Genomic DNA, 13,969 nt, shown 5'->3' with positions numbered 1-13,969 from the left:
GTCTCCAAAGCATTAATATCTCCATCAATCTCTCCAAATGAATTCTGCTGTGAGGGAGGCAGAGGGTGTGGGCAGAGCAGGCAAGACCAACAGGAGAAAGAGAGCACCCTCTGGAAACAGCAAAACTTATTCCAACTTGGATTCCAAAGAATTATAACAAAAGAGGGGGGAGGGTCTAGGACCACCCCAAATCTTTTTTTTTTTAAACATTTTATTGCAGTATAATTGCTTTACATTGTTGTGTTAGTTTCTGCTGTACAACAAAGTGAATCAGCTATACGTATATATGTATATCCCCATATCCCCTCCCTCGTGCGTCTCCCTCCCACCCTCCCTATCCCACCCCTCCAGGCGGACCACCCCAAATCTTAGCATCTTACATACTTCAGGTTATAAGGGTTGTTCTTCCTCCCAAAAGGATAAAGAGATGAGTATATTTCGAAGGGCTTTCTTGTATGGAAACACATGTCCTTCCTGGGGGTGGTGGGTACTGGGCCTTTCCGATGGCTCAGCCACAGCGGCATTTACATCTCCCACCCCATGCGCCGCACCGCCCCCCCCCACCGCCACTCCCGCCCCCTCACCCTCTTACACATGCATTTGCCATGCACAGATGGCCAGAGCTTTCCCATGCCTCAGGTCCATCCAGCACAGGCTGGGCCAGGCCCTGGGCCACTGAGAACAGGGGATGGAGGGGCTCAGGGCCCTGATGCCACAGATCCCACCCCCCCAAAGAAGCTTCCCCTCCAAGGGAGGAGGGAATGGCCTGGGAGGTCCAGGGAAGGTGACTTCTGGGGTTCTGGGAAACTCATTCTGAAAATGTTCACCTACTGAAAACTCATCTAGATGTACACAGATGATTTGTGCACTTCCCTGCATGGATGTGAAAGCTCAACAAAAAGTTCACTTAAAAAAAAAATCAGGAAACAAAGCAACAGAAGTAAATGCAAAAGTGTATCCTGTGGCTTTGAAAAAATGGACAGATGAGAAGTGGTGAATAGATAGCAACTGCCCTGATGCTTGGAAAGGAAACAGCCAAGAGATAGAGCTGGAGAACACCGCTTCCTCCCAGAAGTCAGCTAGATGCTGACTTCAGTTGTTGTCTGAGGCTTGCAGACTCTGCTGAAAAGCAGAAATGTCAGACTTGAACATTGTGAGTTGCCCTCCCAGGTCCAAGAGACGACTCAGTGCCCGTACTGGGTTTGTTGGGTGGTTATTACCAGAAGTGATTTTTTCCCCCTAAACTGTCATCTGCATCTGGGAGTGCGGGAAGGGAAAGGGCTTGCCTCTAATCCCAATGTGGTGTTCACTCCAGGTATCATTTGTTCCCTGGGGCAATGGAAGGAACCACAACGTGCAACGTGCGTGGATCCGAGACTGGCAGGTACTGAGCCAGGGGCAGCCTGCCAGACCAGCCCAACGTCCTGGGTCTTGCCAGAGCTGGCTGCCGGTCCATGGGGCCAGAAAATGCCATGTGTCATGGAGATACCTGACTCCCTGTCACAGCTTTCAAACTCTCCATCTGTTCTTTACTTTTAAATCAGCACCAGATGCCATTTTCAAAAAAAGCCATCCCACCTCTCCCTCTTCAAGCCCAACCTTGGAATCCAATATGATGCTCCTTGGGCATACAGGTGTCATGCCCACACCCCCGGGCACCTCCCGAGTTCTCAAAACATATTTGAATAACACATATCTTCCTGTTCTTAATTTTAAAATAAATACCTGCCTCCCAGAAAGCTTTGACAGGTAGAAATAAGACATTAAAGAAAAAGCAAATGGATATGAAGCCTCCAAAACATGAATATGGACTAGGCGGCCACTCCTTGGACCCTGCTGTCACCTGTCATTTCCTAGGAGCATTTACATCTTTTGCCTCAAGCTTCCATCAACTGCTTAGAATCAGCCACCAAGACGAGATGGCAACTAATTTCGTTTCTAATTGTTTTAACAGTGACGCTCAGCCCCTACATTATTCAAACACACTTTCAGACCCACTCCTTAGAAAGACCTTCTCCACGTGCTGAGAGTTAAAAGGGTAGAAGATATGGTCTCTATACCCAAGTGGTTTCCATTAGAAAGGACATATAGGGCTTCCCTGGTGGTGCAGTGGTTAAGAACCCGCCTGCCAATGTGGGGACACGGGTTCGAGCCCCGGTCCGGGAAGATTCCACATGCCACGGAGCAACTAAGCCCCTGCGCCACAACTACTGAGCCTGCGCTCTAGAGCCCACAAGCCACAACTACTGATCCCACGTGCCACAACTACTGAAGCCCACGCACCTAGAGCCCGTGCTCCACAACAAGAGAAGCCACCACAATGAGAAGCCCACGCACCGCAACAGAGTAGCCCCCGCTCACCACAACTAAAGAAAGCCAGCGCACAGCAACAAAGACCCAATGCAACCAAAAATAAATAATAAATTTTTTTTAAAAAACGAAAGGACATATACACAAAATAAGTCATGCACATAAGGTAACGACATAATGCTGAGTTCCTAATGACACAAAAGATGCCAAGCTTGTTCTAGACAGCACCGTCACTGATGACAGGCTTCATGGAAGTGGCAGAGTCTAAACCAGGGAAGACAGAGGGGACTGGGGACAGACGTTTCCTGGCAAGATGGCACACGTGCAAAAAGCCACGAGAACAACTCAACAAAAAAAAAAATCCAATTTAAGAATAAGCAAAGAACTTGAACAGACATTTCTCCAAAGAAGACATACAAATGGCCAACAAGCACATGAAAAGATGCTCAACATCACTAATCATTAGGGCAATACAAATCACAATGAGATACAATCTCATACCCATTCAGAGGGCCACCATAAAAAAAAAGTGTTGACAAGGACATGGAGAAATTGGAACTCTCCTCTTGGTGGGGATGTAAAACGGTACAGCTACTGTGGAAAACAATATAGAGGTTCCTCAAAAAATTAAAAATAGAATTACCATAGGATTTAGCAATCCCACTTCTGGGTTTATATACAAAAGAACTGAAAACAGGATCTTTTTTTTTTTTAATTAATTAATTTATTTATATTTATTTTTGGCTGTGTTGGGTCTTCGTTTCTGTGCGAGGGCTTTCTCCAGTTGCGGCGAGCGGGGGCCACTCTTCATCGCGGTGCACGGGCCTCTCACCGTCGCGGCCTCTCCCGTTGCGGAGCACAGGCTCCAGACGCGCAGGCTCGGTAATTGTGGCGCACGGGCTTAGTCGCTCCGCGGCATGTGGGATCTTCCCAGACCAGGGCTTGAACCCGTGTCCCCTGCATTGGCTAGCAGATTCTTAACCACTGCGCCACCAGGGAAGCCCTTGAAAACAGGATCTTGAAGAGAGATTTGCACACCCATGTTCATAGCAGCATTATTGACAATAGCCAACACGTGGAAGCAGGACTTCCCTGGCGGTCCAGTGGTTGGAACTCCGCCCTTCCACTGCAGGGGGCCCAGGTTCGATCCCTGGTCAGGGAACTAAGATCCTGCATGCTAAGCGGCATGGCCAAAAAAAAAAAAAAAAAAAAAACAGACGTAGAAGCAACCCAAATATCCATCAATGGATGAATGGATAAAGAAAATGTAGTACATACGTACAGTGAAATATTACTGAGCCTTAAAAATTAAGGAAATCCTGTCCTATGCTACAATATGGATGAAACTTGAGGACACTATGCCAAGTGAAATCAGCCAGTCACCAAAAAAAACACAGACTACTATAGAGAATATTAACCACATTGACAAAACTTTAAAAATGTAACATCGGGGCTTCCCTGCTGGCACAGTGGTTAAGAATCTGCCTGCCAATTCAGGGGACACGGGTTCGAGCCCTGGTCCCGGAAGATCCCACATGCCGCAGAGCAACTAAGCCCGTGAGCCACAACTACTGAGCCTGTGCTCTAGAGCCCACGAGCCACAACTACTGAGCCCACGTGCCACCACTACTGAAGCCCACGCGCCTAGAGCCCGTGCTCCGCAACAAGAGAAGCCACTGTAAGAAGCCCACACACTGCAACGAAGAGTAGCCCCCGCTCGCCACAACTAGAGAAAGCCCGCGCGCAGCAACAAAGACCCAACACAGCCAAAAATAAATAAATAAAATAAATAAATTTATTAAAAATTTAAAAATAAATAAAAATGTAACATTAAGTGAAAAAGCAAAAGGATGTATGCAATATTTTTAGGTAAAAAATTTTAACTCACACACACACACAAAAGACAAATGCCTCATACAAATGGAATCATGCAGTATGTAAAGTTGCCAAACTCTTAAGAAAAGGAAGTTGTGGGGAGGGGGAGAGGGCGAGTTATTGTTCGATGGTTTAGAGTTTGTTTTGCAAGATGAAAAAGTTCTAGAAGTCTGCTCTACAATGATGTATATATAGTTAACACTACTATACTATACATGTAACAGTGGATACGATGGTAAATTTCATGTTGTTTTTGACCACAATATTAAAAAGCCATGAGGAAAGCAGATGCTGCTGGATGCCCGTCCTTCCCCACCCTCCCACCCCGAGTGGCTTATTAAATAGATGATGCAGTAACTGTGTAAAAGATGAGAAAATTAGCTTTGCATGCAATGAATTAGAACAGGATAATCACAGCACCATTGGCACAAACCCTCCAGCTCTGCCTTCTTGGCTTCTTTGGCTCAACTGTCCCCGTGATCCTCATTGCTCTTCATGTCCACAGAGATGGCCCCCTCCTGATACTCATTTGCAAAAATTCAGAACCCTCTGGAAATAAGCTCTCAGCCACGTCATCCTTCCATGGGGAGGGGACATGTTTTCACGGGAGTAACCACTGGATCTAGGTTCAAGGCTCTCAGGAACCCTACGTATTTTGCTGTCACCAGGCCACCACCTCCTTCATTCTTAATATTGACCTCAGGGCCACTGTGATTTATAGATGGATCAGCTTCTTCCCTTCCTTCCCATAGGATGGCAGACAAGCCTCCTGGGGCCTGGTCACGCGGTCAAGGTCAGGCCACCACCTCTGCGGGAAGGCAGAGGTTGGAGAGGGTCCAGGGCAGCAGGTGACAGTGATTAAAGGGCTGGAAACCAAGGCAAACTTTGGGATGGGGGCCTCCACAGGACCTATGCTGTCCAGTAGGGAGGCCCTCTGACACTGCAACAGCATCCAGCTGCTTCCTCCCTCCCCAAAGGGGTCCGACGGCAAAAGGCTTAATTTGTGCTGACAAGGCACGTGAAATTCAGACCAACAACCCCACACAGAGAAGTCTAACACAAAATGGACTCCTCAGGGAGGGGTCAGAAACACTTTGCCTAGATCCTTAAGGAAAACCTGTTTCCCCCAGGGATTGAATGTATGTGAAACCCTCAGCTTTATAGCCTGTGGCCCAGAGGAAGCCCTCCATAAACAGCAGCTAGTATTATTTTCCCTTCTTGATCTCATGCTTTTACAACAAAAATCTTTATACACCTTCCAAGAAAAGGCCTATGAAGTCAGATACATGAGTACATGTACATGAAAACATCCATCCAGCTCCCCACTGAAATTGTGCATGTTAAGAACTTTAGTGTTATACCTCAAGAGAGAACTGTAAAAGACAAAAATGGACAAAACTAGACCTCTGGGTCAGTGAGAGATTCTGTTGAGGCCAATAAGAAGCTCTACAATGATGGAAATGTTTCCTCTGTGCCAGCCAACACAGCAGCCAGCATACATCTGTGACTACTGAGCACTTGAAATGTGACTAGAGTGACTAAACTGAATTTTTTATCTAATTCTGATACATTTAAATAATGACTGCTTTATTGGGCAGTCCCAGCATATCGCAAGTCTCAAGGGCAAAGACATCTTTTTCCTTGCATCTCCCTCAAAGCACCTAATGGATCAGAATATATCATATGCACTTTGGGAGGGAAATAAATGACTATTTTAAAACAACGTATATGTATTTCATAAAATATTATACTGTGTAGGAATAAGTAGGAATGAAGTACTGATATGCACAATATGGATTAATCTCAAAAGTATTCTTTTGAGTGAAAAAAAGCCTTACACACAAGAACACACACTGTAGGATTCCATTTATATGAAGTTCCTGAAAAAGCAGAAGTAACCCACAGTAATACACATCATAACAGTGGTTACCTTGAAGCAGGAGTAGTTGACTAGTAAGAAACATACGAGAACTTTTGGGGACAACAGAAATATTCTATATCTTGATGGGTGGGTGGTCACACAAGTGTGTACAAATGTCAAAACCCAAACTGTAATCTTAAGATCTGTGCATTGTATGTAAGTTATACCACAATTTAAAAAGATACCCACAAGAAAATGCTTATGTAATGAACGAGATTTGCAAAGTACTTTTCACTTACATTTCATTTGTCATTTTTCAATAGCCACATCTCAGCACCCTGGACAGACATTATTAACATTTGACAGCGAAGAAAGTAAAAAGATTAATCATTTGTCCAAGTAGAAGTCCAGAAGAGGCAATCTCAAAGCCATGCCCTTATTGCCATGCCATCCAGCTTTCCTAAGGGGTCAAGGTCATTCATTTTCAGGGTGCCACCCTCTCCCCATGGCTCCCCCAGCAGGCCTTACCAGCACGCGGCCATCAGCCTTGGGCTGCCGGGCCAGGCTCACCCCCATCCACTCATCATCTCTGTCTTCCCGGCAGGTCTTTCCACAGGGCATGCCCCGATTCTTCCCTGGAGGAAAGAGAGAAAAGCCAGGCTTGAACTGAGGAATGGCTGTTCTGCCGTCTGCTTTCCAGAGGGCAGTCTACAACCCAAGTGTTTGTTACTGTTACCGAACGCAGGACACTGTGCCCGATGCACAGTGAGGCCAAACAATACGAAAGTCGGAATTGGGAACAGATAAAGGTTTATTGCAGGGCCCTGCAAGGTGACAGGTGGCTCAAGCCTTAGAAAACTCCAAACTCCCTGAAAGCTTTCAGCAAAGCCCTTTTATAGGAAACGTTGGGGTGGGGAGGTTGGTTAGTTGTTGGAAGCTTCTTGGTATCAGATCCTTTGTTCTTGAAGTCGGGTCATGGTCAGGTCACGATGTTCCCGTAAACGTCCACCAAACAAATGTTAGTCTCTGTTCTGACAAGAAGGGGCAAGGTCCCAAGGCTCAACTTTTGCCCTCCGAGGTCCAGGCCTCGTTAAGGGGAGGGGACCCTGCGCGGGCCGGTCACCCTGCCCGGGTCCTCCCGCCAGTGCCCAGCCCGGCTGAGGAGGCAGATCTCAGCTGGCGGCGCCCGCAGGGCCAGGTCCCCAGACCCCGCCCAGCCGTCATTGCTGAGGGAGCCAGGCGCCCAGAACCCAGCCGGCCCTCAGGCTCCTCAGGCCGCCCAACTGGGAGCCAGGTCCCGCGGACTGCGACCCAGGGTGACCGCCACCGCCATTCGGTCGCGGAGGTGGGCATGGGGCAGAGGTTCGCCGCTGCCTCAAGGCCGGGGCCCAGTGACAAGGGCTCTGGAGCCCTGCAGGACACAGCCCTCGGCCTGTCCCCAGGCCCCCAGCTCACCCGCCGGCGGAGGCCGAAGGGCCTGGAGGGCCCCGGGGAGAAGGCCGCGATCCGCCTGTCTCCTCACTCTCCGCCGCGAGGACCGCTGCCCTGCTGACCCTGCGGAGCGGGACCTCTCACCGCCGCGCTACGGGTCTCGCGCTGAGGGTCTCGCGGTAACGGCCGCGCGGCTGCCCCGCCCCTATTACATTACCAGCCCGTAAATAAGGAACTTGTAACAAGATGTAAATTGACTCCACCACCACGTATGTTGTTTAATTCAGTCAATTTTTTTTCATAGCAAGACTTTCTCAAGGAAGGAAGCAGTACATTGATTTATATTACGAAGTAAGCTCCTTAATTTGTTATATACCAGTAACAAACAGCCCACAAACCAGTCGTAGACACCATGGACACCTCCTCTATTTCTGCTAAAGAAAATCATGACAATTCTTCATTAAAAAAAAATAATAGTTGGAAGATCTTGAGGGGAGAGGACTTTGGAGAAAGTGAGGTCTTGAATTGATGAGTACAATAAAATATAGCTCTTACTTATTGAGAACCTACTATGTGCCAAGCACTGTTCTGTGTATTCATCTCTATTATCTCATCAATCCTCTCAAAGTAATCCTTAGGAGATAGTTATCTTCCTTCTGATTTTACAGGTGAGGCAACTGAGGCCAAAGAGGCTCTGGGACATTCCCAGTAAGTGCCAGTGAGTAACTGGCAAAGCTGGGCTCTGAACCCAGGCAGATCTGACTCCAAAGATGATATATTTTCCACCAGACCAAGTGGGCTTTTAAAAAACATCCCTCAGTCATATCTTTTCCTACTTAAAACATAAAACCTAAGATTGCTTTTAATGGCCTCCCACCTTGTACGTAGGATAGAATCCCAACACCTTACCCCAGCCTGTCAGGCCCTGTGTGGTCCAGCCCCAGCCCACCTCACCAACCTCCTCTGCTTCCACGCTCCCCTGCTCACCACTCCAGTGATGCTGTGCTTGCTCTGAATTTTAAAATGGCACAAACTTTCCTCCACTTGGAGGTTCTGCCTCCTGTACCTGCCCGGCTTACTGCTGTGCATCTTTCCAGTCATTGTAAAAGTCACTGCCCCAGACCCTCCAATCTAGATCAGATCAAATACTCACCTCCTCTCTGATCTTCTCACACTCAATTATTTGTTTAATATCTCTTTTGCCTACTAATTTATAAGGCTCAGGATAGTAGGATCTTTGGTGTATCCCAGTGCTTACGAAGTAACAGTACTCAATATGTGGTGGGTGGATGGGTGGAAGGAAGGAAGGAAGGAAGGAAAGAAAAATGGATGAATAATCAGGAAGAAAAAGAGGAAAGTGTGAGGGTGTGATACCCATTCCCATCTTGGCAGTGAAAATCCACCCACCTCGAGCCATGTCCAGTTCGGTGCATCTCCGGTCAGGGTTGGTGTGGACGCGGCACTTAAAAACAGCCCCAGGGGACTTCACTGAAGTGCTGTACTTGGAATCCGCCTTTGGTGCACCCACAAGGACCCTGCACATCAAGAAGAAAGGGCATTCGGTCACAACCCGGTACTAAGAAAGGGCAGCCAATGGTTAAATCCTTACCCAGCCATGGGTGTGTTGTCCGAATGCTCCCTGGGAGATCATACTCCAGCATTACACAGTGCTGGAGGGGGGTGGGGGCAGAGGGGAGAGACTCCTACAGTGAACCTGTTATGATTTTAACATGCCTGGAAAAAAATCTGAGTTTGGTTGGGAACACATACCACCACCAAACAGTTCCTATCCAGAATGTATAAAGAACTCCCACAAATCAATAACAAAAATACAGACAAACCAATAGAATAATAGACCAAAGACTTGAACAGATCATTGATGAAGAAAGATAAATGGCCAATAAACATATGAAAAGGTGCTCAACTCTATTAGTTATCAGAGGAATCCAAATGAGATACCACTTCATACCACCTAGAAGGCTAAAACCAAAAGGACTGAAAACGCCAAGTACTGACAAGGATATGGAGCATCTGCAACCCTCACACCCTTCTGTGGGGAGTGTAAACCATCACGACCACTTTGCAAAAGTGATTCAACAACTCCTAAGAAAGCTAAAACAGTGCCTGCCTTCTGACCCAGCAATCTCATATCTAGGAACATACCCAGCAGAAACGCACATATGTCTACAGGAGACATGCACAAAATGTTCACAGCTGGGTGTGTAACAGCCCCAAACTAGAAGAAACCCAAAGATCCATCAAAGCTAGAATGCATAAATAAACTGTGGTGTAGAAATAGAATTCTATACAGCAATGAAAATCAATAAACAGTCAACTGCAACCTCATGGATGAATCTCACAAACACTGAGCAAAAGACATTGGGGACAGTAGTGTACTCACTGCCTGATTCCACTTATCTGATGTTCAAAACTAGGTGAAATTTAACGGTTGTGTTAAAGGTTGGCTACCTCGGGAAATGGAAGAGGGTTGTAACCAGGAAGAAGGGCTCCTGGAGGGAGGTGCTTAAAATGTTCTCTTTTTCAAACAGAGTGGGGTTTATACAAATTTGTGAAAATTTATTCAATTGTAGATATGTCAATGGGCACTTTTCTGGATGGGTTACACTTCAACTTTTTAAAAACTTTAGTGAATAAATAAAAAAGAAATTTAGAAATGCCTTTTCTCCCATGTCCCCCTCATGCCCCTCCCTGCCACACACAACGTGTACATTTAGGGGTGACAGGAAAGAAGTAGCAGCAATGTGGAATTATAAACTGCATCCTCTAGCCCAAAGCAATCCAGAGATAGAAGAGTTTGGCTACAACAGGGCAAGAACATGGCTGTGCATCTTTCATCTTGAACTGAAAAGCTGCCCTGGGGATGAGCCGTCCCCAGCAGGGCCCTTGCCCACTGGAGGAAAAGAGCAAGACACGCCAAGATGACAGAGACACACATTTGGGTACAGAACATGGGGGAATGGCACACATTCCCCTCCAGATGTTACAAAAACATTTCTGACCTACAGTTTTGTGCATTGTTTCTGGAAAGCAGTCAACCGAAGAGCTGTAGCAAAGAATACTAACTACCCCCAGTCAGGAATGGCTGGTGCTGAGCTACAAGGACCTGTACAATGAAACTTTAAACAAAACCCATGCTGATGTTCAAAGAGTAGACAGTGCCAAGCCACTGCTCAACGGGAACGTGAGCTGCGCCGTATCTCAAGCAGCCCGGAAGGGAGATGCGATTCCCTCCCAAGGGTATCAGGCATGTTATGAAATAGATCATTTCCCACTGGCTTGGAATGGAAAGCATTCTCCATCATGCATCTCTGGAAAAGGTGTCTAAAAGCACAGGTTAGAAGGACCTTAAACAGTCTCCCTGGGGCTGTAGAAAGCTGACAAAAGCTCCCCCAACTCTGTCCTAAAAGCCACCTTCATCTTGGGATCTCGAACGTTCACCCCGACCCTGGTCTCAGAATGACGCTGCTCCCCTCCGACGCTCCAGCTGAGCGAAGGGGTGGAGATCTCCAGATCAGAAAACGGAGGGCTGAGACCCTCAGACGGGCCTTCAGCAAAGGCTGGCAGATCCCACAAGGGACACCACCCTAATGTGGCTCAGAGACATGGTGTCAGGTTCACAAGGAGGCACGTGGGTCCCTGAGCCCAATCCTTCAACCCCCAGGCTAGGGTGTCCTTAGTGGAACCTTTCTTTCCAGGTCAGTCTCAGAGAGTCTGGATCTGATCCTATGAGGAATCAAATCATACCACACTGGGGGGTGAGAGGAGCCAGGCCCCCAACAGTGAGGGGCACCCCCAAGCTGCCTGCTGCGGCTCAGTAACAGCCCAGGATCTGCAACCCGCCAGCGCTCCCCGGGCAGCTCCCAGCCTCCGCCTCACCACGATGGGCCACAGCTGCAGGAAACCCAAGCAGAAGGGGGGCTGGAACCCATCACCTTTGGAAATCCTAGCAAGCACTTTCCCCGCAGACCACACTGCTTCCATCAACCACATGAGGGCAGCTTGGCCAGCCTGAGACTGCTCTCACTCAAATGCAGGACGACACACCAAATGAAACTCCAGTGAGAAGAAAGCCACATGAAGGGGTCAATTTCCACCCGCCCCCCCCCGCCCCGGCTTCTGGGGCTGAGCTCCAGAGCCACCGGGGCTCGGCCAAGGGTGGCTCTCTAACACTGGCTGTGTTTACACAGGTGAGAGGCATCAGCAGCTTGCCATCTCTACCCTGTAACACCCACTGCCTTTCCACATGGCAGGCCATAGGAGCTGTGGAACATAAAATACCTCCTCCACTAGAAAACCCCCATGGGACACACCTGGGTCCAGAAATTCCCACCAACTCCGAATTTATATCAGCACAGCGAATAAATGCCAATTGCAATCCATGCTATTAAAAAAACCACAAGAACTAAACAAGGGGGAGAATTCATCATGTACAAAGGAAGGGAAATGGCTGCAAGAAACAATGGCCTGTTTCTCTATTGTGTCCCCCACAGTGGCATTGGAACCCCGGACCTTCCAGACTGCCACTGCTCCAGACTTCGTAATACAGATACACAGGTATCCAAGCAGGAAGGACCCTGGAGAAGAACTTAAATCCCAGCACCGCTTTTCCCAGCCGAGAGCTGAGACAGAGAAGCAGAAATTTATTTCAAAATCGAAAGTTGGAGAAGGGACCTGCTGATGTTTTCCTTCCAAGCCCAAGGTACTCAGTGATTCTAACAAGGGCTGATCAAGCACTGATAACAACCATCTGGTTCAAACTCTTAATCAGCTGCTCAGAGGAGGTTTTTTCCCCCAAATCTAACAAGAAATGAAGCAAGAGATAAGGGGGCGTGTGTGCACTTGTGTGCATGACATTCACAGGGGTGGCTCACTGGAGGACGAGCCCGTATCTGTGTTCACAGAACATTGTGGCTTCCTCCGCAGCCTGGCGCTGCTCTTTACCTAGGCCGTCGGCCAGCAAGACTGCTCTACAGGCCAGCCGACGAGCTTGCCTCTTCTGAAGTTAATTCAGCTGGCTATTCGCCAGGCTGATCCCAAGAGAGAGGGCAATGGCCCAGAGTTCAGAGCATGCCACTGAAAAGATGCCATCTGCTTTTTTTCTCGTTCTGAGTTACAAAGAGACATCCCAGCCACTTCAAATGTCCCCCCAGAATCTTTCCCGGAACTCTTGACAAGACAATAAGATGTTTCTTTCCTCTGTACAGTTACCATCTAAAGGAGTGTCCCCACCAACAGGCTCCCAGTGGTAAATCATCAGGCTGTTTCGGACCTTTGCTTGCTACTTCAAGTGTGGTCCTCAGACCAGCAGCATGGAAAACACCTGGGAGCCTGATGGGAATGCAGAATCTCAGGCTCCATCCCCAGCCTCCTAAATCAGAACGTGCATTTTAACAAGCTCCCCAGGTGACTTATAATCTAAGAAGTGTTACAGAACCATCTACGCTGATTACAAATAATCACGTTCATCTGGGGCCCGTATGAACTGATGACCCCAAGAAGCAAGGCTCTCCTCTATCCCATCCCCAGTTAAAGATGCACACAAACCTCCCAGACATTTTAGCCTCCTCCTTAACTCAGAACTCGGGTTCCTAATTACAAGGACAACCAGCCTATAAGGGGCCCTTGGAGTGTGGAGGTGCTGGGCTAGGCTCCCTCTGGGCACAATTGCATTTCATCTTCACAGCAAGCCTATGGGAGGCACTGATATTATCCCCACTTTACAGATGGAGAAGCAGGTGGCCACACAAGGTCATGGGACTTGCCTGAGCCCACAAAGCATGGTAAGACACCAAGTGCAGCACGCACCCCAGCAGTGGGCTGCAGGGTCCACTCCCCTACTCTGCCCACCCCACGTCAGCCAGAAAGGAGGAAAAGGGAGCCAACAGGTATCGAGAACCCTCGCTGGTGCCAGCCACTCACACATGTGACCTTGTCTGAAAAAGGCATGCGATGCTCTGCAGGTGGCCCTGAGCTTAGAACTTAGATTGGAAGCTCTGTCCCCAAAGGACAGACAGGGGTTTGTAACTGAAAGATGGTCTTTCTCCTCCCCATCAGGCTGAATTTCGATCATCTTCTTGCTTTCCTAGAACATTCACATGGTTGGCGTGGTGCTCCCCAGAGGTTAGCCCCTCTCTCTCTCTCTCTTTGTATTTTATCAAAGTATAGTTGATGGAAAATGTAATGTTGTATGGCAAAGTGACTCAGTTATACATATATATTCTTTTTCATTTTCTTTTCCATTATGGTTTGTCACAAGATATTGAATATAGTTCCCTGTGCTATACAATAGGACCTTGTTGTTTAGAAGAGAACACAGGCAAAACGTTCTCTGACATAAAACATACCACTGTTTTCTTAGGTCAGTCTCCCAAGGCAATAGAAATAAAAGCAAAAAATAAACAAATGGGACCTAATAAAACTTATCAGCTTTTGCACAGCAAAGGAAACCATAAACAGAACGAAAAGACAACC

At 47.7% G+C, this 13,969-nt stretch overlaps 1 protein-coding gene across 6 annotated transcripts in view; it reads right to left on the bottom strand.

Moving 5' to 3' along the window:
- Window positions 1–13,969, bottom strand: part of ITGA9 (integrin subunit alpha 9) — a 355,586-nt gene that overhangs the window by 329,957 nt on the left and 11,660 nt on the right. For all 6 annotated transcript variants that reach the window (XR_009505770.1, XM_059939171.1, XM_059939172.1 and 3 more), the window contains exons 2-3: window positions 8,885–9,012; window positions 6,575–6,681 (exon numbers count right to left, since the gene is read on the bottom strand). Coding sequence is in view for 5 of the 6 variants with exons in the window: in XM_059939171.1 (XP_059795154.1) it covers window positions 6,575–6,681; window positions 8,885–9,012 (235 nt within the window). In the remaining variant the exon portion in view is untranslated. The remainder of the gene's footprint in view (window positions 1–6,574; window positions 6,682–8,884; window positions 9,013–13,969) is intronic.

This window comes from Balaenoptera ricei, chromosome 11 (assembly GCF_028023285.1).
Source record: "Balaenoptera ricei isolate mBalRic1 chromosome 11, mBalRic1.hap2, whole genome shotgun sequence".
Taxonomy (NCBI): Eukaryota; Metazoa; Chordata; class Mammalia; order Artiodactyla; family Balaenopteridae; genus Balaenoptera; species Balaenoptera ricei.
This window is presented reverse-complemented; position numbering and strand designations above follow the sequence as displayed.